The sequence below is a fragment of the Molothrus aeneus genome, chromosome 4 (genome assembly GCF_037042795.1).
Source record: "Molothrus aeneus isolate 106 chromosome 4, BPBGC_Maene_1.0, whole genome shotgun sequence".
Classification (NCBI taxonomy): domain Eukaryota; kingdom Metazoa; phylum Chordata; class Aves; order Passeriformes; family Icteridae; genus Molothrus; species Molothrus aeneus.
Genome location: NC_089649.1, coordinates 18,449,311 through 18,475,902, shown reverse-complemented (window position 1 = coordinate 18,475,902; position 26,592 = coordinate 18,449,311). Strand labels below are relative to the sequence as shown.

Genomic DNA, 26,592 nt, shown 5'->3' with positions numbered 1-26,592 from the left:
GATTTTTAAAAACACTAAGAAAGCAGTATCTCCCACTGCCTTAAACAAACACTGGCCTTTTGAGTATCAGGTTATTTAGGGGTCTCAGCCTTTCAAATCAGGCTTCATCTTCTCATATCATAGACTCAGTACCAACTCAAGAGTCCAATCTAATGAAGCTGCACATGGGAGATCAGATCTAAGATGAAGCCTAAAAAAAATAAGACTCCCAATTTACTCAAGCCAGCTGGGAAATCCTGAGTGCAAATTAGCAAGCAGTGACTGATGTATTTACATCACACCTCAAATATCTATAATATCCAGTAAACCACAAACATCCTCCTCATACACCTCCAGGAATGCTCGATTTTGCAAGGTGCTTTTCCTAATCTCTGTCTGAGGGTGCTCCTCTTCCTTGGTGGCAGAGGGAGCACAGTGGATGGTTTAGCCCATCAAATTTTAAACAGCTCAAGATGGCTTAAATCCCTCCCATGGCTTGCTACCTCTGTATGTGTCTCTTTGTATTTGCTGGACAGAATTAGAAGCAGGGATAGCCTTTATTACGGTCAAGTTAGATTAGTGCTTGCGGTTAGAACAGTGTCTCAGGGCTAAGGAACATCTGCTCCAGATTTGCTTTGAAACACCCAAAGAGAGCCCGTGCTGCCCTATTTCTCCCCACTCTCTGGCAGAGAGCCCTGCACCAGCCTACGTGTACCTTCTGCCTCCCACGTCACTGTTCAAGTTCCAAACTGACTGTCTTTGGTGCTTGGGGAAAAAAAAAAAAAAATCTCCTTTCTTATCAGCTTTTGAACAAGTTTCACTGCTGGAAAAAAATTTCTATCCACGTATTTCTGAATATAGAGGACATACTCCATAAATCTCTAAAAAAATACTATGTGAAATGGAGCATTGATGGGTTTTGCATCTGAACTGAGACTGACACTCTGAAGCATTTTGCTTTGCCTTTTTACAATAAAAACTGTATCAATCATTAGCAATAATACAACACATAACTTAGGGACATGGAGTACCACGTACCGCGTACTAAACTTGTTAACCTGGTAGTGCAGAGCATGGCAGCACATAGTCCCCAGTTCAGTACAGCTTTTATATCTAGACTTACACTTAAGAGCCTAGCATGGATTTAACTCATTTCAGCCAGACGCACAAACTTTTACATCCTCATTTGCTCAACTTCCCAGGAGAAAGAAGAAAAAAAAAATCCACATGAACACCAGAAGATGAGGCAGGACCAACAAAGGGATCCAGCATTTCTCCCAGGCAGTGCTTACCTAACAACAGAGATCTGTCAACCTCAGGCCACATTACAGAGGACAAGAGCATGTGAAATGCATTTTGCTACACACCAGAGAACAAATGAAATAGTAAATTAGGGATCAAATGCTGCAATAGCACAAGAGTGATCCTGGTCTATCTCTGTGCCCCATCAGCTCAGCCCCAACAAGGGCTGAATCTGACTTAATCTTTCACACAAACACTGCCAAACATTGTTTCAATTGAAAAAGGCTTAAGGTGAGATTTACTTTTTTCCAGAGAAGTTCCTGCCACAACCACTGTCAAGACTCTTGCATGCACTAAAAGATGACAGATACTAAATTATGAAGTGTGTTATATTTCTTTTCAAACACAACTAACTAGTTTCTTTGAAAAAGACTTGCATCATTCTAAATTTTAATTCAGCTCTTGTTTGTCTAAAACAGGCATCTTGTTTCTCTGCTGCCTCACTGTGCTGTAGTTGCTGAGGTTTTCCTAATGCTGACAAGTTGATATTTTTACATACTTAGGAAAAATAGATCAAGCGCTCTCAAACCCTGTTAGTGTTTGTCCCCTCCTTGCATCAGGAGCACATCCTGGTGACAAAAAGCTAAGCAGAGCTGAAGGTACAATGCTACAGATAAAGAGCAATAGGAAAGAAATATGTAACAGAAACAAATTAGTCTCTTAATGAAAAAGGACCCTGTTTCTGAATAAATGTCCTCAAGAGGAAGGAAAATCTGCAATGAAAACATAAGTTTTATAAAACATAGCTAATTTGCTAAATTGCCTCAGAACAGACTGGTATTTTTTTCATGAAGATTTCCATGGTGATACCACAGTTCCTCACATAAAGCACTCCAAAAGCCAATAATATAATATCTGCTGCTTTTACACCTCACTGAGACACCTGGCAGACAGCACTTCATGACCTATGCTTGTCTTCCAGGTGCTGGAGGTGATGATCCAAATTTTTGGCTGTTGGATGAAAAGAGATCCGTGTCCAGTTCTAGCTATTTCCAGTTTTGTGATTTTTTCTTTCAGCTGCCAACAAATTTTCAAACATATGATATGCCACAGATCTTGTGGTTTGGACTTCCTCCAGCACTTCACTAACATCTGCCAAATTCCTGTTAAATCCAACACTGGTTGATGAGCACTTTCCAATGGTGTGAAATTTAATGCAAGTAACTAGTGGAAGCTTGGGAGCAATTAAATTTTAATCAGAGGTAAGTTCAGTTTTCAGCACTGTGAGTTATCTCTAGTGTCTAAATAGCTAATATCTATAATAACCCTCTTCTCCTCTTGTGATCAGCAGCACGGAGCCAGAGAAAGGGAGAAAAATAACACCTTAAGAAGTGCCCTCCCCAAGAAAGCCACTCACCATATTAATAACCTATGCAGTCTTTCTCTCTGACATGCCATCTGTATCCCATACTCAGGCATGTTTTCCAGACAGGTCCAAGTATCTGCCCTCTCCTGGCTGCCTCTCCTCAGCCTCCAGCCCAAGATGGGCTCTCATGCCCAGCTCTGTGAGCAGGCCTTTTGTCTCTCTGCTCTTCAGCATGTGTCAGGCCAAAGGAGCAGAGCTAATATTCCTTTTGAAATCCCAGAGAGCTTCCTTTCACCCTCCTTCCAGCACACACCAGGTCCTTGATTGTGAGGAAACCTGGCTTTTGCCTGGTTTCTTGGCTGCTTCTTCCAGCTGTGCCTGGAGCAGTGGGACACCCCCAACACGGCTCCAAATCCCTTCTCCCTGTGGGCTGTGAATTTACAGACCTCCTGCCAAAGTGTGCCTAATCCACAGCCTTCCCCATCCTTGTAAACATGCAGGACAGCACAATGCTTTCTCATAAAAGAAATCAAGCCTTACTACTGCTTGGTAAGTGACACATGCAAGTTACAGTCCTTTTACTATACTGCCACAGTAGGCTCAAAGCTTTCCCACTGCTCTTCCAAGTTCAAAAATCCCCTGTTGCCAACCTAGAGCTATTCCTTTATGCATTCCAGCAGGACCAACATAGCAAGCAGAGCTCGGCACCTCCCAGGCTGTTCTTAATGGAAAACGTAAGTCCCAAAACAGAGGCTGGTGGCTGAGGTCTGGGAAGCATTCAGAGAAGTAGAAGGATCCCTGCAAAAGCCACTCTTTGGTATGAAATCTTTGTTAGAAGGTGGCCACGCCATCAGAGCCAAGCTTCAGGGAAGCACAAAACACAGCAGTGGGCTCCCTGGCCTCAGATGGCTCCATAGAAAGCAGAAGAGATAACAGAAGCTGGTGAATCTTTAAAATTTCTTTGTAAGTGAAAATATCCTAAACACCCTCAGCATGTGCAGCCTGGGGAAGTTAGATGAACAGCTGCCTGGAATTGAGCACTAATTCATCCATTTTGCTCTCTGTTAATGAATACAGACAATGGAAAATCAGTAGATGCAAAAACCCCACAATTTTTATGGATTTACAGACTGATTTTCTGTACCTCATCTAGTCATTTTTATGCCTGTGCTAAGTGATGGCACAGTTGGTGTAAAGTACTACCAAATTATCATAGGGATATTTTTACCCTCCATTTCCACTGCTACGGCAAATGGCTACAGGTGTCAAAGGCAAAAGAAAATGTGCTTTTTAGCAGAGAAAAGGAATATTCAGAATATTCAAAAATGAAATGAATTTGCTATCCCCACTGCTGTCTCCAGATAACAGGTGTGGATATGCACTGCTTTGTCTACAGAAAACCATATTTACCTCTCTACCTCTGCCTCAAATGTTTCACATTTAAAGTAGTGTGCGACCACCAGGAGCTATTTAGAGAAAAGCAGGAGGAGCATCAGTCCCAGCTGCAACCCTGTGTTGGAACAGCCTCTTTCACATTTCTTACCTGATAGGACATGCACCCTGCTGTGCATTTCTCTCCCTACATTACAGCCTGCAGCTCAAATCCACCTGGATTAGTGACAAACTGCACTGGGCTCAAGGGGGGATTGAGCACAGAGTGAACAAACCATGCTCTGACTTGCAGAGCTTTTCCTGGATTCTGGTTGTAAATTTTTTTAACCAAAAAACACTGTGTAGGGTAAGAGAAACATCTTCATAAAATGTGTGTGCAGCTATGAGACAATTTTCTTCTTTCAGTTAATGGCAAATTTTGAGGCCACGGTTATTATGACAAGACAAATATTCCCATGTGCAAATGCAAAATCCCTTTGAAGCTGAATATATACACCAAATCCCAAGTACTGCTAGCAAGAGGGAAGGGGAAATGTCATTTCCTGCCAGCCAGTGAGGATAATGCAGCCCAGCACAAAGCTATTACACTATGCACAGTTGAATAAACTATCCCTCTTCAAAAAATATACACAGAAACTCCTCACAATGCTTTGCAGACTTTTAAAGCAAGAAGGCACCGGGAGTCATCTGCTCTGACCTCTGTGGGAACCAACTGGTACTGTTCCAGCCCCTGTGCCAAAAACTCAGGCTCTGGGGCTTGCATCACTGTCAGATTGGTCCAACTGCTGAATCTGCCTGCTGAGAAAGCAGTGACTCTCAGCCAGAAATTGGCTTGCCACCCTTTATCTTCGATAGGGGCACTCAGTGCACTGAGTTACTGCACACCTACGCCAGCTAAACCTCAGCATTATTAAGCAGAGCCCAACAGACTCACTATCGATCTTCTTCGGCGACATTTCTGCACGCACACACACAAAATCCATAGACAAACAAGCAGCCCCACAGAAACTGTAGGTCAAGAAGAAACAGACAAAATCCTCCCTTTAAAAAGAAGAGAAAATCCCACCACTCTTCCAGGTGAAATTAGCTGTGTCTATATTCGATATCTGGAATGCAGTGAATACCACCGTCTCCAAAAACCATGGCAACCTGAAAATCTGAGCAATTTTTTTTCTTTTTTTTTTGATTTTCCTTTTCTTTTTTTTTTTTTTTTAAATAGTTCTTCACACTGCTGAAATTCCTGCGTTGTTTTTTAAGATAACAGTGTAGTGCCTCGGAGGCGCCAACATGGAACGTGGCTGCTGGATGAGCCATTAATAATTTCAGGGCTTTGGGAGATCTTGCACCATGTTTCTTTGGTTTTTTTCACTCAACTGCATTTAATCAAAGACTGCAGCTATTCCTCACTCACAGCCAGTATATCCATCTGTGTGCATTCACCTTTGGAAGTTTTTTCCATCTAAGAAATAGTCACATCCAGCACTATGAGGTGTTTGGATAGCCCTTTTTTAGATTTGTTTTGCTTTTTTCCCTAGTGCTATATAACTTTCTTTTTCCAGTATTTTTTTTTTTTACCTTTGTCCACTTAAAGGTGAAATACCATCAAACAAAAGCCAAGCAACAACCTGCATTAGGGCAAGAGCCAGGACAGAGTAGCAATTTACAGCTCTCTGCCTGAAGCAAGGGTAGAGATTACTGCCATTTAAACCCACTTCCACCTTGCAATTTCCACCATTTCCTGCTACTTTGCAGCCTGGTGTATTAAAAACCAAGACACCAGAGCCGAGGTCTGACTTGAAGAGAAGCCCATCTCGTTCTGCTTGGGAATTACATCATATTTCAAGGCAATGTACATCTTGCTGTGGACAAAATTAAGTCCAATAAAACCAATTTCCGCTCTGACATTATTTAAACATGGCCACAATCAAATTGAGTAGAAAGCCAAATGAAAAACCCAAACACTAAAGTGATTTCATAGATGAAGGCTGAAAAGCTCCACTGATTTGAACCCCTCCTGCTAAAGATGGATGCCCTGCAGTACATTATGGTCTGTGCACTGTAAAATTCTGTGGATTTTTAGCTACACTCTTAATTTTAAATGGATCATGTACTCTACACTCCCTTCTGCAACAGCTTAAATCCCACCATCCGATTATCTTTTCCTGTAATACCACACTTTTCAGAATAGCAGCACACCAGCACTGTGAATAACCCCCAACAAAAGAAATTTAAGGACAAAAGAAGCATTGAGGGATGCAGCCTCAATAACTACGCAGTGGTTCATTCTTGCTTGCGGCTGCTGCTGGAACTGTGTGAAGTTCCTTTGCCTTTTGAGAAGTGCTGCATGAAAAACTCTCAGTTATCCAGTCAGTAATAGCAGCTTCTTCGTAGATTTCTGACAAACTGCATTGGTTTTTATTGGACACAGAGGAGAAAAAAAAAAAAAAATCTTTGTATCTTTGAACCTAGTAAAAGTTGCCTATATATTTGTTTCTTTATTCTTCACCCACCTAGTTGCCCACAGAAACTGCCTATCCCCTGAGGTTGCAATAGAGTGGCAGAAGAAATTTTTGCTAAACCCTTTCTGATCTCACAGTGATTTGCAGTCCCCAACTCCAAACCCTCTCATCTAGCAAGGTCTCAAACCCACCCCCTTTGCTACTCATCCCGGCAACCCTGACAGAGCTTAAGGAAACAAAGCTTAAGGAAACAAAGCTTAAGGAAACAAAGCTCACCAGCAGATGCATCCATGTCATTTGCATACAGGGATGTAGGTACAACAAAGCTTTGAACAGCAAATTAAACGTTAGGATGTGCTTCCTCCTCCCTGCCAGCCGGGCAAGGCAGTGCATGGGGAAGCAGGATCTGCACTACCACCCTGAGGACACAAAGAGCAGAGCCAAGGCTGCATCTCAGCCCTGCCTGCAGATTGCAGGGAGTGTGTTCAATCCTGTTCCTTTTTTTCTTTTTCCCTTCTATTTCTGCCTCCCTCCCTTTTTTTTTTGGGGGGGTGTGTGAACAAATGATAGCTCTGTGAAAAAAGAGAACAAAGGGAAGATCAAAGAAGCAGGTAGCTAGATCATTATGTATCCCAGCTGGGACAAGAGTTTAAGCCTCCGGAGCTTACTTGCCAAGTTATTTTAGAGTTATGCCAAGAGAGCTGTGCCCTCTGAAGCTTTCTGGCATAGGAAGTGTTGTGAGGCAAAGCAATGAGGTTTCCAGTGCTGCAGGAGGGATGTCAGGCTGCAGGAGCCATCAACTACACAGGCATCTAGTTAATTCAAGTGCAATTACGGTCAATAAAAGTTGCTGTTACTTACATTTCTTTCTCATCCAAGTCCAAGAGATGCAGGTTTTTATGTACTGAGGCCCTCTGGGGCATGTGGGGAGGGGGAGGTGTGGGTGAGGATTTTGGGGCAGAAACTGGGTTTGCTAAAGATCCAACTAACAGCTCTGAGGTGCTCACAGAGCACTCTCTCCCTGTGCTGCGCCACTCCAGCCAGGTGCCTCTGGGAAGAGGCTGTTTGTAGACCATATGTTGGAGATTAGGCTGGAAATTGGGGTCAAGAAAACACCCTAGAAATACCACCACATCCCTGATGGGATCTGGCTGTGGAAAAACCCCAGGACACTGAAAGTGTAGCGTGAGTTCTTCACTAGGAGCCCCTTCTGCTCTGCTTTTGCTACCTCTGTGTTTGGAAATGCTCAAAGGCACAATTTTGATGGATGGGAGAATCTTGAGGATGGAGTTCCTCCATTCTCACTGCTTATACACTGTGCTCTGTATTTTCCCAGCACCTCTTGCACAACTGAATGCAACAGACCCTTGTTTTGTCCTGTGTTGCTTTTCCACACACATTTTTCTTCTTTTCCTCTTCTACTAATTTAAATCTTTTTTTTAAGGCTTGTAGCTTTGAGCCACCTACAAATGAGGGTAAAATTCTCTGTGCTAAGATGTTTTCCCTCCTTCCCATGTCAGTGTTCTCTTAAAACCCAAACCCACGCCTCTGGGAACATGTTTTCTGAATCTAATTTATAATTGTCTGCGCAAAGAGAACAGAAGGAAGATGTTGATTTCACTAGCTACTGATTGCAAAAGTCAATACTCCTTGAGCCATTTGTGCCATTTCTCATCTTGACAATTCTTCTGAAAAAAATAAAATGTCAAAAAGTGCAAAATATTTTACCCGTGTGTGCAGATTATCCACAATGGTGCCTAGAGAGCAAAACAAACAAAAAGCATTTTGAAGTATAAATCTATTTCTTTTCTGCATGAAAAGGACAGGACACGTATTTCTGTCATTAACTGCTGATTTTGGAAATATTTGTACATTAATTATGCTGTGACAGCAATAATTGCCCAGCTCTGCAATTGCCTTTTCTCTTTCCCTTCAAACCTAGAGGTTCTACAGAACCAAAAAACCATTTCCCATTACTCAGAATAGTACATGAAAATAAACAGCCACAAGGTTAGGGCGTGCCACAGTTAAAAAATCACTTTCTACAGAAACTAGATATATGTGTGAGTGCATGAAATGACTAATCACACAACCAGCACAAGGAAATGTAAAAATAAAATCTGGTCTCCCAACAGCAAGCAATGGCTCCTAGGCCATGCCCAGCTTTCCCCACGGTTTGGAAGGAGCAGTCCTTTATTAAAACCATGCCAACAGGAAGGTGGAGGACTTTGTGGGCAGAGGAATGCCTGGAGATGGGACTGACCACATTACTCCTAACAGGACTACCCAAGCTAGAGGGATCCTGCTTTAACTATTGGGGCATTCTGTCATTCCTTTAGGAATCACAGTCTTTATTCCTCTAAAAGCTGTTTTAGCTCTTGCTCTTGTGTTCAATTCCATTTGCCTGGGCAAGCACAACAAGCAAGAGAGACAGACTGACAGCCCTGTGGTGGGCTGGTCCCTACTCCATCACTGTTGCCTGCTCCCCAGCACTTCAGCTCAGCAGCAAAATTTAGTGTTGCTCCACCAGTTTCTTGCAATATAAACACTTTTACATGATTAATGTGTGCTCTACAAACACAGCAGCAAAACCAGAAACTTCAGGTACTCTGACCACTGTGATGCCAGCAAGCAGGAGAGCCTATCCTGAGCAATGAGGACAGGCTGTGACTGTGTGCAGAACTCACTGCTCCATGGGGACTCAAGAACATGGCACTGGATCTCCTTAAATGTTTAGGATCTTAATTTTTTTGTGATTTCAATGGGCAGGTAAGCATCAAAAAGAAACCAGTGGTCATTATGTGTAAGTCAGGTAAGAGTTTGAGGGTCTGCCTCAGCACAAAGATCTCTTAATTAAGTGCATTAAGTGAGCAGCCAGGACAGCAGAGCCCTGGCGCTGCAGCAGAACCTTCAGCTGCCCCCAGGAACCATTTCACTGGAAGCAGCAAGCAGAGGAGAATTGATACAGGAGTCCTGCAGATGAAAGCAGGGCCTTGAGATTTCGCTGTGAGCAAAAAAAAAAAAATCTCTTCCAACTTCCCTGCCACTCTCCTGTCTGCAGCCTTTGTTCGCTCCAGTAATGAACACCTTTGTACAAATAGCTGTAGATTAGAAAAGGAATTAACCTCCAAACAAAGGAGAAGCTTAATTAAGCATTGCACTAAAAGAAAACAGAGAGGAAGTGCAGGTTTAAAAAAAAAAAAAAAAGACAGCTGCACAGACTTAATTCCATTTTTTCCTCTTGTAGGTCATTTTACTCAATCCAATTTCCTTTCTGTATTTGCACGATTTTGTTGCTGAGGCACTGCCCATCAACAGAAGGGTTTTTCTTGCTTTGCATTCGTTTGTACCTTTTTTAATGCTTTGCATTACAAGCCCTCCATAAAAAAAAAAAAGAAAAAGCAAAACAGATTTAAATTAGACTTTGGGAGCATGCCATTTCATATCTTTCTCCCCAGAGAGTTTCAGCTAATTAAACAAATGATTGCAAAATACTCACAATGTCAACCCTGTCAGCTTATATGCAAAATATCTACACCAAGGAGTGGTTATTTAACCAAACACAATGTGAGGAACAATGTCCTGTGAAGATAAGCACAAACCTTAGGCTGTAAGGGGACACTTTTTAAAACCATGGGTGGATTATGGGGAGAACATGGACTTTTAATATCCCAGCCCATGGCCTCAGGAGCCAGCAGGCACAGCCACACCAATCTGAAAGGGACAGGAGCTGAAGATTTGGGTAGCCAGGATAAGGAGACTTCAACACATTCCAAAAATGGATGAGCACACTGAGCTGCTACTGACATTTAAGCCGAGCTCTACCCTGCTAGGAGGACAGGGTAGGAGTAGTTAATGATAATGAAGGAAATATTTGGATTTTTGCTGTTAAATTGCAGCAGCTCAGAGCAAAAGCTGGAAAGAAGCAAGCAGATAGAAATAGGTGCCTGGAGTAGGAAAGCAGGAATATAAATGTTATGGTGATTAGTCTGTGCATAGTTGCTGGAGGCAGTCAAAGTCTCAATTGTCTAAAGCAAAAGGATTTTAAATTTCTCTATACATAAAAACCTTCTTAAAATCCCTCCCCCATTTTTTCCATCCCATCTTGCCTTCCTCTACTCTAAGCCACGCAGCTTGCCCAACAAGCTCTCCATGTCCATCCTCTGTGCACAGACCCTGCTGTCTGTTTCTACTCTTTATTCCTGCTGCTACTCTTTATTCCTCCCATTTTCTTCTTTACAACACACAATGAAGCACAACCTGACTCTCAGGACTGAGTTCTCCATTCCCTCTCACCCCTCCATCCTGCTCTTCTCTCAAACTATCTTTAATTTGCCCAAGAGATACTTCACAGGCCAGGCACCTTAGTTTCCAGAAGGATTTTATCATCAGGTGCATGCAAAAAGGTCTAACATAAATTATTGCAGCCTTAGCTAGGAAAAGGTAATATTAACTTTCCTAAAGCCTTGTTGAGGGTCCCAAAATCAGACTGCACAAGGTTTGAGCAAAAAGGACAGTGAGGATAAGGGAGGAAAGGCTGCTGTGCTCATCATAGCAGGGTCTGAGCCTGAAGCTGATGTTAAAAAGCACTAACACAGTTGGGATGCTGGCAAGCCTCCAATGGGTTTTTCCCTGCCCTACTTGAGGACCACTCCTTGCTGTAGCTCTGGCAAACAGGACTGATCTCAGCTGGGTGGACCTGCATGCTCAGCACCCCTGGATTTAGGAGAAGAGATTAGCAGGGGATAAGCCTCACCCACGTGATCCAGGTGCAAACGCAGCTCTGCTGCACTGAATGTTTGAAAGTGTGAGGCAGCAGTACAAGGCAGGTATTATCTATTTTCAGGTGTCATGACCACGATAACCCTGAGAATGCTCCTGAGGGCATTGTTCCTGGCTGAATCAGAGAGGTACAAGGCACAGCAGAATTGAGGCGAGCTCCTACCCATCCAGTCCTCCTCTGTGGCTTCTTCATGCCTTGGCAGCAGTATTAACGAGAAAACAGTTTTGAAAGGGGAAACTCAGTTCAGAACGTTCCTTTAGGAGAAATGCCAAGATCCTTCCTTGTTTATTTTACTTGTTGTGTAAACATTTTCATAATGCTTATCAATACAGTCTGTAGAGTGTATTTGTTAAAATAACCAGCATGGACATCAGTATCTTGCCCAGGACTCTGGCCTTTTCTCTGACTCCATACACTGGAGCTGATGGATCATTTGCCATTTTAACTTGGTGTGTGGTGCTGGCCACACTGCAGGCTCTTAGTGAATCAAGCTAAATGAATGAGAAAGTAGCAAAATCACATAATAGACACCAGCACTGGAAATGGTTGGGAAATAGGAATTAAGGATGAATGCTCTGTTTACATGATCCAAACACATTAAGGCGTGAGGAAGCTGTGAAATTCTTCACTGTGCGTGTTTGGTTATAGCATTCAGCTTGCTTCTGCCAGATTCCCTCTTAGCAGCACTGACTCCAGATTCCAACTGCTGAGCAATTTTAAAGTTCAGTGAACAAATTGTTTCAATTGTTTGGTTTTCTCCCATTTTCTCTGTGAATTATTCTCAAATTCAAGCTTAGTTTTCGCTTCTAAATGTGAGCAACAATCTGAGGAGGGTCTAATCAAAATGGTGCATTAACTTCTCCCCTCATCCCAACTTCTTCAATGTACATAACCCAGCCTGCATAGTTATGGTCACAAAATATTAACATAATGTACCTCTTCCTTAGCAACAGCTATAATGTCAGGGGAATGCAGCCCATAATAATACAGCTTGATCTAGAAGCACAATAAAATATAAATAAGCTTGTTCCACTTCAGTGGCACACAAGATTCCATTGTGAAGGGCCTTCATGAATTTAGAAACCTCATCTTCTTTTTACTCTCCAACACAGATTATTTAGAAGAAGATTTATGGGCATACATTCCCTTTTATTCCTGAAAATGAAATGTAATTGTTTACTCAGTAACAGTGTTATTTTGCAGCATGTCTGCTAGTAAATTTGTGGGCATAATACAGTCACACACACACTCATCTGTGGAAAGCAGTGCCCATAATGAGATAAACATGAACCCAGGACTTTGAGAAAATCTAAAGGGGAGACTACCATGAGAGCATCCATAGTTGTAGTTATTTTCTAAAGAATAAAGCCCAAATAATTTTCTCCAAACAAAAAACCAACAACAAAACAAACAGCTGCAGTGAATTACTACTAATTAGCATGATTAATCTCTAAGCCTTTCCCTGTACCTATCTGCAAAACCCCAGCATCCCTGGCTGGGTAAGGACAAAGTCTTCTTCTTGCCCCAAGTGCAGCTGTTTTTCTCCATCCCTGAAAGCTTCTTGGCCAACAGCCCCACGGCTGCTGCACCCTCATGCATGCTGGCCCTCTAACCCTTATCATTACAGCTAATCAACCTTCTATCTGTTCTTACAAGCAGTAAGGTCTTTCAAATACTGCTTCTTGTGAGCTTTCAAGGAGAGCAAACTACATCAAGCCACTCTGAAGGCAGCAACAAACCATTTGGAACTAGAGGATAGCAGTCCTCTTCTGAGCAAACAGTGCAGTTTTCAAGCCAAATTTACTTGGCTGAAAATCATAAAATATGAGGACTCTTATGAGGGAGCCAAGTTACAATCTTAGCATGGTGTTCCATAATCAGTAAATCAGTATTTAGTAAGCATTTATTAAGGCTGGGTTTTCCAAAAGCACTTTTTAAGAGTGAGGTACACAAGTCACAGGTATAACTTTCCCTCTGAATGGATTATACCACATCACTAGGATTCCTTGTAACAAGCAAGACACAAAGAAAAGAATGAAAATTCAACAATTCACTTTGAGGAAATCCAGGGGCCAAGAAAGCCTCAAAATCCAAACATTTTATAAAACATCATATCACTGTCTCTGGTGGAAATCTCTCCTTTCCAATAATACCTTATTCAGCCAAAGATGATTCCAAGAGCCAAGTGCTGTAAAAAAAACCCTGCTTACCTACAGAAAATCCCACTGCACAGCTGAAGAGCCATCAAATAAACACAAAACTCTGTGACTCAATGCTGTCAAGAGTAGTATGTCTGAGCCTAACATGATTTGCTTGTATGGGAAATCATCTGCCTGCCTTTCTACAGCACCGATGATTAACTTCTACAAGAACACGGTAAAACTATATTTCTACATTTTACTGGAAGACATACAGACTACACCACTGGATAGCCCAGGTCTTTAGCAGTTGCTTTTCCTAACTGGTCATTAATTAAAACATTTTTCATATTTTTAACGTTTCTTTTGTAAGGGTGATTTGCTTTCTGTGCATACATCATCCACATAGTGAAAAATAACAGCAACAGAAAATCACAGACTCATAGAGTAGTTTGGGTCAGAAGGGACCTTAAGGACCATTTGGTTCCAAACCTTCTGCCATGGGCAGGGACACCTTCCACTAGACCAGGCTGCTCAGAGCCCCATCCAACCTGGCCTTGAACAGTTCCAGGGATGGGGCATTCACAGCTTCTCTGGGCAACCTGTGCCAGTGCCCCACCACACTCAGAAGAAAGAATTTGTTTCTCATATCTCTTTCAGTTTAAAGCCATAATCCCTTGTCCTGTTGCAACAAGCCGTGATAAAATGTTTGTCCCCATCTTTCTTGTAGGCCCTCTGAAGGTGCTGGAAGGTCTCCTGGGAGCCTTCCCTTCTCCATGCTGAACAAACAACACCGACTCTCGGCCTGCTTTCATAGGAGAGCAGCTTCAGACCCCTGATCATTATACACTATAACACATTGTTACAGTATCACATATTATAACAATAATAAAAATGTATAGAAGGCAATTTTGCCAACCTGATCCTTTGAATTTGTACTTATTTGTGAATATACACAAGCTCTCCACTGAACAACTGGGAACCTATGTCCCACTCCAACACACCCATATGTTTCCAGAAAAATCCTCTAGAAAAACAGGGTTTTCATATCCTCCATCCTTCCAAGTGACAATGACACAATTTAGTTATGTCATGGAGCCCTTCTCTAGACAGGCCCCCCATGACACAGTGCAAGAGATGTCACAACACACAGCAAAGGATGCCAGCAGCATGGCTGCAGTGGCAAATCCTGGCTTTCCAGGGGCTGAGCTCCTTGTGGCAGGGGGCTCCCACAGGAAGGGCTACCTCACTTCATGTGCCTTTTTAACATCTCTGGATGTGTAAAATGAAGGTCAGTTATGCCTCTCAATCAAATTAAACTACAGGCCAATCCTAGTCTCTTTCACACAGGCATGTGGCTTAGGAAATCAGTGAACCTGAAATTTGATCTCTCCTATGATTTATTTGCCATCTTCTCCCATTACACAAATACAAATATAACAGGCATTTTTCTGCAGCCCTGAAATGATTCAGAATTAATACCAGATGACAAAATGGACCATGTACCAGGAGGGGAAAAGTTACAGTAAAAGCTCCTTCCCATTAATGGGACCATTCATTCATATGCCCATTATTCCACAGGGGAGCTGGACATAAATTATGTATTTGACATCTAGTTATAGATGATTATATCTGACATAATGAAGTTATAATGGAAGGAGTTTGCACATTGTTTGGTTATTAAGTGCCCATTTCTTGTCCCTGCACCAGGTGCAATGGTGATAGGCCATACAAATCATCCAGAAGAAATGCCAAAATGGGCTCCCTTACTGATAAAGCACCACACATGTTTATTAATTTAACAGCTTGTCTTATGTCTCCCCCATCTGCTCATTTAAAACAGTTATTTGCCCTATAAATATTTCAGGAAGAGAAGTGTAGCCAAAAATTAGTCTGGCAGAAAAGGAAAAAAAAAAGTTTGAGAAAGAGTCTGATGCTGTATGCAGCACTACACTCTTCTTTTCACATTGAACTGGTTCAACAGCTTTTTTTTAAGCTGGTAATAGGACATTCACTTTAGATTAGTGATGCTTGAGAGTGCAGCACCATAGCTGACTCTACTTTCCAGCTGTTGCCACTGTCAGGTGGGTGAAAACTTCCACCACTGATGGTGAGTGGCAAAACCCAGTGCAGCAGAAAACAAAAGCCACTGTCAAAAGAATCTCCTGGGTGCATGTCCATGTCCATTGTTATAAATGACAATATAGCACTGGCTTTTGCATTTATGTAGTAGCTTTTGCATATCATTATTAATAACAAAGAGTTTGATATGGTACAATTTATATTTCCTTTTACTGCTTTTTGGTACAGTGCAATCTGTCAGTTTATGTATGCAACATACAGCTTATATGAATAGTAGTTCGATAAATATATTATATCTCAGGACATAGCATAATATTAAAATAGAGACTATGTGATGTTAAAATGCTTTTATTCATGTAACTAACTCAGAGAATGGTGTAAGATAATTAGGTGGATCCACATTTGTGGACTATCTTATGATAAGATAACAGTGACAAAAACCAGACCACCGTGAGAAGAATTTACCGACTCTTCAGGGAGTGTAAAAACAACAGGATGGAGCCATGAGAAGAAATAAAATACATTGATTTAATCTGAAGCATGGCATGCAAACAAGTCAAAGGTTAAAACCAAGCAAATGAATTCATGGAACACCTAAACTCACAGGAATATCTGAATATGCATATACTCTTATGAATATGCATGTACCCCAGTAATGTAACAGTGTCTAGAAAACACTGTTTTAAGCTAATGGTGTGGTTTTTTGCCCATCACCAAAAACACCTCAGTGCTGGTGTTTGTTCCTTTTTATCCCTTATTAAACTTTTAAAAAATCTCAAAGAGTGAGCTCTATTTCTCACATCCATTTTGAGCTTAATCAGGTCATACAGTGGCTTTAAATGGCCTCCCAAAGGTTTGAAAAAGATGCCTTGAAATCCAAACATTTCAAGGCACCTTTAAATCACAGTTCAGGCTGATCTCCATAGCAATACTCCTTTACAAGACAGTGGCTAGCTGGTAAAAAGAAGCTTCTTAAAAAGTGCCCTTTTATAATTTTTTTTCAGATAACTAAGAATAATGGAAAAGGTGTTAAATATCACTCAGAGTGTTCTTCCCCCCCTCCCCAAAATCGTTAAATATTTTCAAGTGTAAATACTTTGAACAGTTTCCACCAGCACGCAGGAGTTGGCACGCCTCTTTGAGAGACTTTGCTAGCTCCAGCTTTCTGCTAGAGCAAATGCTGTTATCTTATGAATAAACAGCAGTGCCCCAAGGTGCTCCTGTGCAGTGAAAGCACACATTCCAGAGAAATCAGAGCAACAGTTCAGCACCACAGTGAAAACCCAAACGGTGAGCAGCATGCAATTAACTCTTTCTGACTGTGGAGAGCTACAGGATGCAAGCTGGGACCTCACTGATGGCAACAAGCAAACTGGAGAAGTACAGGCTGGCTGCAAGGAGCTCTGGTTGTGATACTTCTTAGCCCCATACATGATATCCAATGATAAATTAATAAATATGGAGCACGGCTCATGTCCAAAGCAGCTGCCTGCCCTAGGAACATAAGTGCAGTCCACAAAGGTGGACATCACAGTACAGACCTGAGCCACAATGGGAGATTTTTGGAGAGCTCTGCATAAAACAGAGAAAAGCATTGTATCAGAGCTCATCCATCCCTCCACCATTTTCAGGACCAAAACAAGCTCCATATCTGGCAGTAGATTCCTGTATCCTCCTGCATCCACATCTACCACTCTGCCCAAAACTCACTACGTTGCAATGTTGAACTGTTTGAAGATGGATATCCAGCCTTGAATGAGGCTGCTTATCACAAGGGAAAAAAAAAAAAAAAAACAAACCAAAAACCAGAACTCAAATGAAAAGTAAACAAATAGCAAAAGAACACAACAAACAAATCTCTGCAGACAGATTCAAGAACAGACTTTGAAACAAGATGGCTGCAAATTCACAGTACACATGAGGCTTGTAGTCATTGCAAAACCTTTCCACAGATGGGGCAGATGTGGTGACAGTCACCTCCCTTCCACCCAACTGGTGCAACGCCAGTTTCCTGCATGCCTCTTACACACTGCTTTCCTAAAAGCCACATGGAATAACAGGATGGTGCTGGCTTCCTGCAATGAGCACTCACACCCCATGCTGGAATGAGGGGGATGCTCTAGTGGGCTCAGGGCAGCCACAAAGGGGAAGCCCTGAAAGATGCCATCCTTGAAAAAAAGGCTGAGCAAAACCAAAGCACATGACCAAGAAAGAGCAGGACACAACACGGCACCCCAGAATTGCATAGGGAAAAGGGAATGAGGGTTCTGAGCACAGGAGACCCCAAATAGCATTCCCTGCATGATCCTTTCTTGGCTTAAAGGCATCAAATTAGCCTCTCCCTTGGACTCTTCCACCTGAATGATGTGAGGAAAATAATATTGCCTTAAGAAGCTGGAAACATATCGCTAACCCAGAAGGAGCAGGATGAGTAAAGCAGAGGGACACAGTAAAGGACTCCTGAGCTGAGAGAATGCCTTCCCCAGGGGCACTCCAGCAGAAAATGAAAAAGCCTGGAAACAGAGGGTGCCTGGCCAGCATTGGCTCACAGCAGGCAGTCCTGGCCAGCACTTCTCTCACAGTGCTGGACCAGGGGAGGGAGAGGCAGGCAAGCTGGTGTCTCAGGGCCTGGTGAGCACAGGATACGTGACCCCATGTGTCAGCTTGAATTAAGGCAAGGAGTGCCACTGGGCCTCGCTGCCCAGCACTCCCCTTCCTCTGGACCTGGGAAGGAGGACTGGGGCTGTGCAATAAGCCCAGCTGTCAGATCCTCCTACATCATCTGCAAAGCCATCGACCCTCTCGGGACCTTTGGGAGGGAAAAAACAAATAAGACCCAGAATGCATACTTACAAAAAGCCTACTCTATTTTTGGTTATAGGATTTCACTGAGCTTCTGCTGTGTTCAGGAAAGGTTCTCCCACAAAAAACTGCAAAAAGGGGAAAAAAATGACAGAATGGATCCAGGTTTTGAAGAAAGAAAGCGCAAAGGGACATCTCCCACTAAGATGGAAAAGAAAGGTGCAAACCCAGCAAAACCTCTGGCTCCCTGTTTGCTGTCTAAGGACTAGGGCCAGATTCTGTGTTTATGGATTATGAACCTGATAACTGAGGTTTCCAGGAAAACCTCCCACAGTGCCTTAACACGGTGCCATAACAACCTCCCTGGCTAGAGAAATCTGTACAGAAGGGTAACAAGAACTTCCTGTGCCTCCTTTATTTGCTATTTATTTCTAGAACTGGGGACCAGTCCAAAGTTTTGCTTATCAGTTAGTGTTTAGGAAATATACTGACTTCAACAGGCATATCAATCTCCAAGATAACTACTCTCTGAACTTCAGCTTAGAAGGAAACCTTTACAAAACATCAGCTCAACAGGGCAGGTGAGTTTCTGAGGCTGCCTAGCTTTAAATGCCAGGCATACATTTCAAGTTCAATATGATTCCACATACAGGTTAAGATCTGCTTCTACACAGCTTTATAAATTGTTTTAGTGCACATATTTGGTGTGTCTAATTCACTTCTTTACTGTGTTTTAGTACCTGGCAGAATTTGAGAATTTAATTTTAAATTAAATAAACATTTAATTTAATTTATTGCTATATATGATAATTCTATAAAATCCCTTTCTAAGCCAGAGTATCAGTGTGACTCTCATCTATGAAACTCCTTGCTATTGTCATTTACCATTATTAAACACAGGTTTAATCTTCAGTCTGTGATATCACAACCTAAGGTCTCAGCTGTGCCTGGAATTATTCTGTACAAAGAAGGTGTAAACACTTGCATAAAAATCATGTTGTCACATCCAAATTGTTGGATTGAAAGGAGGGGTAAAAATGGTAGTTAACAGTGCTTCATACACAGAACTAAATTTACAACAGCCTCAAATTAAAAAGAGGGTGGGGACTAAGAGGTGTCTTGATGAAAAATGCTGATTCAAGGCTTCATTTCTATTCAGTGATGTACAGTGTCATTACTGGGTGGCTGCACAGAGCAGCGGCTCAGAGTAATTACCCTGTAATGCACAGTGACACTAATGTACTAGTAAACTACTGCAGTTTATACTCTATTCACCACCAGCGTCAGGACTCTGAAAGGCAGGTAAAAATCCCCTGCATGCATAAACAATGTGTGTAAATGTCACCAGTGATAAAATTTTTAAAAAGGAAAAGGAAGAGGCAGTTACAAATAAATCTGTCAGCTGAGAATTGCAACTGCATAGACCCACAGGAGCACTAAAGCTGTATCTTTTTTTGACAATACAGGAAAGAAAGATGCTTCTCTTAAAGCATCCTACCCAGGTTCTACTTCCATTTACTACAATTAAAACTGTATGGTGCTGCTTCTTTTTGCCACTCTGAGTGCAAAGTTGGCCTGCACCTGGTGCTCAGCTTAGTGCAAGGGTAAGCATGGAGGGGAAACAAAGAGCATGAAAGGAGTAGCCAGAAGCATTAATGGTTTATGCTGACTGTCATAATGCTGCTCTGGTTTTAGAGATACAGCTACAAGAAATATGGAGGAACACAAGCTTAAGACAGGTGTTTTTCACTCCTTTGTTTAAAACAGCTCTTGTGGATGAAGCCTGAAACATGACCCAAGCATGCCATAAGGTGTCAGAAAAAGCAGACAAACAAAAAGGAATTATGAGCCTAATATACTTAGGAGGAAAAAAAATATTACAATACTCTAATGGATTTTGGATGCTGAGACTAGAAATGAGGCATCAGAGCTACACATCCCACATCCCAGGGCCAGAGGAAAGCCTTGCTCTTCCCCCAGGAGACAGTGCCAATTACCATGTTTTTAACAGCCCCTAGTCACCAGCTAATAGATTGATGCCTCCAGAGCTGGCTTTCTCTCTGGCCCTTTCCTATTAAGTTACACAAGAGTATTCAAGTCCTTTTACCAGCACACAGCAGCAGTAATATCAGTTCTTCCACCATGAGCAGCTCCTTCTTTAAGATCTCTCAACCAGGGGGGTGGAGGCCCTGGTGAAAGCTGTCAGTGTAGCAGTTTATGTTGGATAAAACTCCATTTTGCTCTCTCTGCAAGCACTGCAACTGTTCTGCCTGACCCACTTTGCCCTGCTCCCGGTGGCACTGCCATTTATCTTGTGGAGGTAGCTCTGCCCTCATGAACAGCAGATCACCGAAGAGTTTTGTTAGTCCTTAGCTCTTTCAGCTTGGAGAAAGCAAGACACAGGTTCTCTGTCCTGCTGCTGTTCCAGCATCCTTCAGTATTCTACAGTCTGTTCAGATGCCAAGGCAAGGATTTACATTGACCTATTCTAAGTAAGCTCTGATTCATCACCTCAATGACAGACTAGAGCAAGAAGGTCCTGCAAGTCATAACTGTCTCTGCCTCACTAGAGTGCTCTGCCATAAAAGCAAGGCAGTAAATTTTACCGCAGAACTGGAGGTTTTCAAATGACTTAGAAGAAGCTGATGATCTCAAATGCACATGTCAAATCCTAGGGTACTTAACTTAAAGCTGAATGGAGGTTGTGGACTGCAAGGAGATCGTGCACAACCAGCCTGACTCATGGCAAGACCAGATTTGGAGAGAGAACTGTGAATCTGGCATCCTCACACCACCCAGCACATGGTTCCACCTCTCATTTTTCAATTAAGAGCAGTTAGGGAAACATGTGCAGACACAAACACACACCAGCAGCCTTACAGTGTTGTGGCAGAATGGTGACAATCACCACACAGGTGGATTTGGTAGTCTTTCTGCCACTGTAGCATCCTTTGAAGAGTGGGAAAAAGGGAAAAAGCCCCAAACCTAAGGTATAGAATCTCCATGCCATTACACTTTGGCTGTTCTCTTCCTCCCCCTCTCTTCTTCCACAACATTCCCTAGGTTTGATGTTAATATCCAGTTGCAGAATTGACAAAAAAATTCCTTCATAATCCTGTATGATTTTTGCTTTGCTATCATTTATTCCAAGAAGAATAAGCTATTATCTTTGATATCATACCTGAATATTGGCCAGCCTAACCAAAAGGAGCAAAGGGAGGGGTAAGAAGTCTGCACCAGCACATATGCTTACTTTGGGGACAACCTCCTTTCCCCAGGCCTCAGGGGCAAACACTGGGGGCACAGCACTAGGGAATGATCTTCCAAATGGGGCAGAGGAATCAAGGGCTTGCGTTCATATTGCTTTATTTGCACCATTCAAGCCAGGTACCTGTCTTAGCAGGGCTATTCTGGACTTACTCTGTACATATTGGCTACTAGCACCACTCCCAAGGGCAATCAGCCCACCTAAAATTTAATTCATCCTCTGTAATGAACATTTCACAGAATCACAGAATCACAGAATTTCTAGGTTGGAAGAGACCTTTAAGATCATCGAGTCCAACCCATGTTCTAATACCTCAACTAGATCATGGCACCAAGTGCCACATCCAGTCTTTTTTTAAACTCTTCGAGGGATGGTGACTCCACAACCTCCCTGGGTAGATGATTCCAGTATTTGACTACTCTTTCTGTAAAATACTTCCTCCTTATTTCTAGCTTGCATCTCCCTTGGCGCAGCTTGAGACTGTGTCCTCTTGTTCTGTCGGTTGTTGCCCGGAGAAAGAGACCGACCCCCAGCTCACCACAGCTACCCTTCAGGAAGTTGAAGAGGGTGATAAGGTCACCCCTGAGTCTCCTTTTCTCCAGGCTGAACAACCCCAGCTCCCTCAGTCGCTCTTCATATGGCTTGTGTTCTAAGCCCCTCACCAGCCTCGTTGCTCTCCTTTGGACACGCTCAAGCATCTCAACGTCCCTCCTAAAGTGAGGGGCCCAGAATTGGACGCAATATTCAAGGTGTGGCCTCACCAGTGCTGAGTACAGGGGAAGAATGACCTCCCTGCTCCTGCTGGCCACACCGTTCATGATACTGGCCAGGATGCCATTGGCCTTCTTGGCCACCTGGGCACACTGCTGGCTCATGTTCAGCCGACTGTCAACCAGCACCCCCAGGTCCCTTTCCTCCTGAGCACTGTCCAGCCACACTGTCCCCAGCTTATATCGTTGCAGGGGGTTATTGTGGCCAAAGTGCAGGACTCGGCACTTGGACTTATTGAACTTCATCCCATTGGATTCTGCCCATCCCTCCAACCGTTCCAAGTCCCTCTGCAAAGCCCTACGTCCTTCTAACAGATCCACACACGCTCCCAGCTTAGTGTCGTCTGCAAATTTGCTAATAAAGGACTCTAAACCCTCATCCATGTCATCAATAAAAACATTAAACAGAACTGGCCCCAGCACAGAACCCTGAGGAACACCAAGTCTGGAAAAAAACCCCTCAAGCAACAGTCATAAGGACTCATTCTAGGCTTGAACCACTGTACAACCTTTACTCATCTGAAGGGCAGTGGAAATCTGGCCTTTTCCATTCTGCCAGCAGCTCCCTGTGCCTTTGCACTGCCATTAGGAAGGAGAGGTGCAAGACAGAGGGCCGGACCTAAGGTGTACCTGTCCCTGCAGGAGTGAACTAGTGGGGAGAGCAAACCACCCTGTGAAGGGATGGGATGTTCAAAGCTATGTAATGGGACACATGGGACACAGTCATCCTACACACATCTCTCCTGCAGGAATTAATTTGCTCCCCAGTGTCCTTGGATGGAGGGTGACAGCTTGGCCATGGAGGCTCAGTGAACAAGTGAGTGATATCCACCCATGGCTGTGGCTGGTTTGGTATGCAAGAATGGAGACTGTCCCACTGACTCACCCTTGGATGGCGGTCTCTCCAGATCCGAATCCAGGTGGATCGGTGGGGCAATGTAGGAAACCTGCCCGTGGTGAGCCTGCCCTGTGGACAAATAAGTGGTTTAGTTCTGCTGTTTCCTACACAGATCTATCAGGGCTACAGTCAAATACACAGCATTTGGATTAAAAGCAGGTTTGCGAGTATTTTGTTCTGTGTGTCTCCACAATGAACTTCCATTTGTGGAGGCACCTGGTGACAAGCTGAAACCACTTCCATCTCTCACTTCTTTCTTGCAGACAGGGGTACTCTGGTGAACTTAGGTTACATTTGCTTTACCACTACTACATATACTTTACACCATGTTCTCCGGAAACATTTTCTCTCTCTCTATATATATATATATATGCTATGGAAGAGAACCCAATTTCACACAAGCCCATTCAATCTGTTAATCTCACTTTAGGAGGGAAACAAGTGCTCCTATGTCACAGCCATTTTAGAAGGAAGCATGATATGAAGCACAATCCCACCTGTTTGTCCCACCTGCAGGGGACACACATATCATTTTTCAGAGCTCAGCATTGCTTTCACATGAATGGAAGATTTTTTTGGTTCCCAACACCATCATGCAGTTTCTCAGTTGCTAAAGACTCAATCCTTCTCCAGCAATTTGGAGGTAACGTTATCAAGAAACTTCTATTTATAATAAAACCATTTTTTTATAATTCATCTATTTACTGTACCAATTTACAGGGTTGTTAATCTCTTCTTCTAAACATGGAAAGTTAATGACACATAGATTATGATAACAGTTAGAGTAACCTTCCCATTTCAAGTAATATTCGTTCTGCAATAAAAGCAGTTGATTCCTCTTAAGAGACACATTCCAAATAATTAATACAGCTCCCTGTTGACACTTGCTGTTGTTGCTCCAAGCAATTTCCAAGCTAGCGTCACAGGCAGAGGAGCAGCAGTACAGTCTTCAGGCTTCTTTGTAATGACATCCAGGAATACCACAAGCACAGTATGCTGGTGCACATAATATGTTGAAAACATCTCTTCAGGGAGATAAAATATTAATGAGAAAGGGGAGAGGAAAAAAAAAAAAAAAGAAGTGTGTCTGAATGTGCAGGTTATATTTACTGCTTTACACTGAGGATGACTCAGATAATTTGCATTATTAGCCATTACAACAACTGGACGTAATTCAGGTTTAAAATCTACCGACACATCATAAATTCTGTATTTGCTTTTAAGTGCTTTAACATGGGAAATTTGCTTCAGGCGAACCCATAGCAAACAACAAGTCACTCTTCTTTCCTCTCCTTGTTTACATGTTAAAAACCCATTTGATGTCATTAGTGAGCAAAAGTCATCATTTAATAGCTGCTCGGTTCGGCAGCAGAAACACGCAGACGGTCTTCTCTCACTCCAAGCTGCTCAGTGTGCAGGATGATCAGTGCCCTTATAACACAGAACAGTCTCCTCATTTGCTGCATCAAAGATGCCACTGAAATGTAAAACAGCTGAGCTTGGCAGGAAACTCTGGAAATCACCTAGCCCAGCTCAAGGGCAGCAAGTGCCCATAGCAAGTGTCCAATCTGATTTCCAATATCTCTAAGGACAGAGACTCCACAATCTCTCTGGGCAATCTGTACCAGTGCCTTGCCACCCTCATAGGAAAAGAAAAAACAGAAAAGCTTTTCCATTATCTGCCTGTAAGAAGAGCCTGGCTCCATCTTTTTTATTCCCTGTCATCATGTACTTATGCACATCAGTAAGATCCCTTGGATGATCTGGTCCAGGCTGGATACTCACAGCTTTTCAGCCCATCCCCAGAAAGAGATGCTTCAATCCCTTTATCATCATTATGGCCCTTTGCTGGACTTGCTCTGGGCACACAGTTGACACATGGGTTTTGGGATTTTTTTTGTTTGGTTGGATTTTTCTTAATCACCTGGTCTTCCTGGGAGCAAACCAAAAAAAAAAAAAAGAATGACTCTGGAGGCTTAAAGGGCTAGGCTGGAGTAAATAAGATAACACCCACATTACATGAAAGACTAAAAATCATCTGTGAGTTTGTTTAGACATTCATTACAATTGAGTAATAACTATGGAAGTTTATTATTGCTTTATTAAGGCTTTTACTTTATATGGAGGAAGCAGTAGCATCAAATGCTCTCTAGTGATAAATGAAACAAGTTGCAGAAAGCTTTTATCTATTTGCTGCTGATGCAAAACAGTACTTCCAAAAAAAAAAAAAAATCAGACTTCTGTTACTACTACTACTACGTACTACTAAAAAAATCCCCAGACTTCTGTTACACTGCACACTTCTCACAATGCTAATAAATCAAACTTTGGGTTTTAATGTTCCTTCTCCAAAAAAAACTATGCAAACAATTGCTGTGATTCATTTTCTGGGCATGAATGCCAGCTCACTTGTTCTTCAGATTCATCAGAGTGTTCAAACTGGAGAAACAAAGGGTCTCCACTGTTACCTTATAAATCTTTTTAATCAACAGAATCACATTTTTGCTTTGGTTTTACCATTATTGCCAGTGGTGACCTTTGAGACAGTTGAGGGAAGGGAGGAAAGGGGAAGCGTCTGAAGCAAGGCCTAGCAATGGGGCTGGTGCACAAGCACATGGTCTTCTTGGCTTTAATGGCATTAAAAGCGCTGCCGCTCACTCAGTTAAAAACCAAAATTTTACCCAATGGACCAATGAAAGGTTTTGAGAGTGATATCACTGGTACAGCTCAAGCTGATCTCAAAGGCTGACAGAATGAGCTTTCCCAAGTGAGGCCAACTCCCAGTCCCTGTGGAGTGAGTTTTGCAGTTTCAGATGCTTACTGCAAGCCCCAGCCCTAGGAATGAGGGACTCCCTCTCTTCAATTCCAGCTGCTGTAGAAAAGCACTTTAAAAAATGGATGTAAGAGCCTTGACAAAAAAAAAAAAAAAAAAGAAGGTAGAAACACTCCAAACACTCCACACCCGTCTCTCCAGTCCTTCAGCTGTTTTCTCTGCACATTGAGTCTGAGCTAACAGTGGTGCAGGAAAAAGAAAGAGACTTCTGACAAAATACCAAAGGTCAAGATGTCTCTGTTGATGATAGGAAGTTAAGCATGCCTTGTATCAGAACATCTTGCATGGCCTTCTCCCAATCCCACCCTGCCTATACCCATCTGCTCTTTCTGCAGCCAGCTCCCAGGTAAAAGAGTAAACAGCAATCAAATGTAATCATCAAAGTAATGTTTGATGAAGTTGCCAATTTTGCACCTAACAGCTCAGGTTGTGTTCTATTTCCTTCATCCCTCTTGCCTGGAGAGGCCTGTGCCCGTGGCTCTCTGTGAGGGCTGACTGATGCTGGAAGACAGCTGTGGATCGTCCCTGACCTGTTTTTCTTGCACCACAACACAGGGATGCAGGGCTGGCCAACACTGCC

General features: G+C 42.7%; 1 protein-coding gene across 20 annotated transcripts in view; it reads right to left on the bottom strand.

Annotated features, from left to right (window-relative positions):
* The window catches only part of ADGRL3 (adhesion G protein-coupled receptor L3), a 493,319-nt gene that overhangs the window by 120,727 nt on the left and 346,000 nt on the right, over positions 1-26,592 (bottom strand). For 19 of the 20 annotated variants that reach the window (XM_066548038.1, XM_066548041.1, XM_066548022.1 and 16 more), the window contains one exon: positions 23,168-23,248. The exons of the other annotated variant lie outside the window; for it this stretch is intronic. In XM_066548038.1, coding sequence (XP_066404135.1) covers positions 23,168-23,248 — 81 coding nt within the window. The remainder of the gene's footprint in view (positions 1-23,167; positions 23,249-26,592) is intronic. 20 annotated transcript variants of the gene reach the window in all.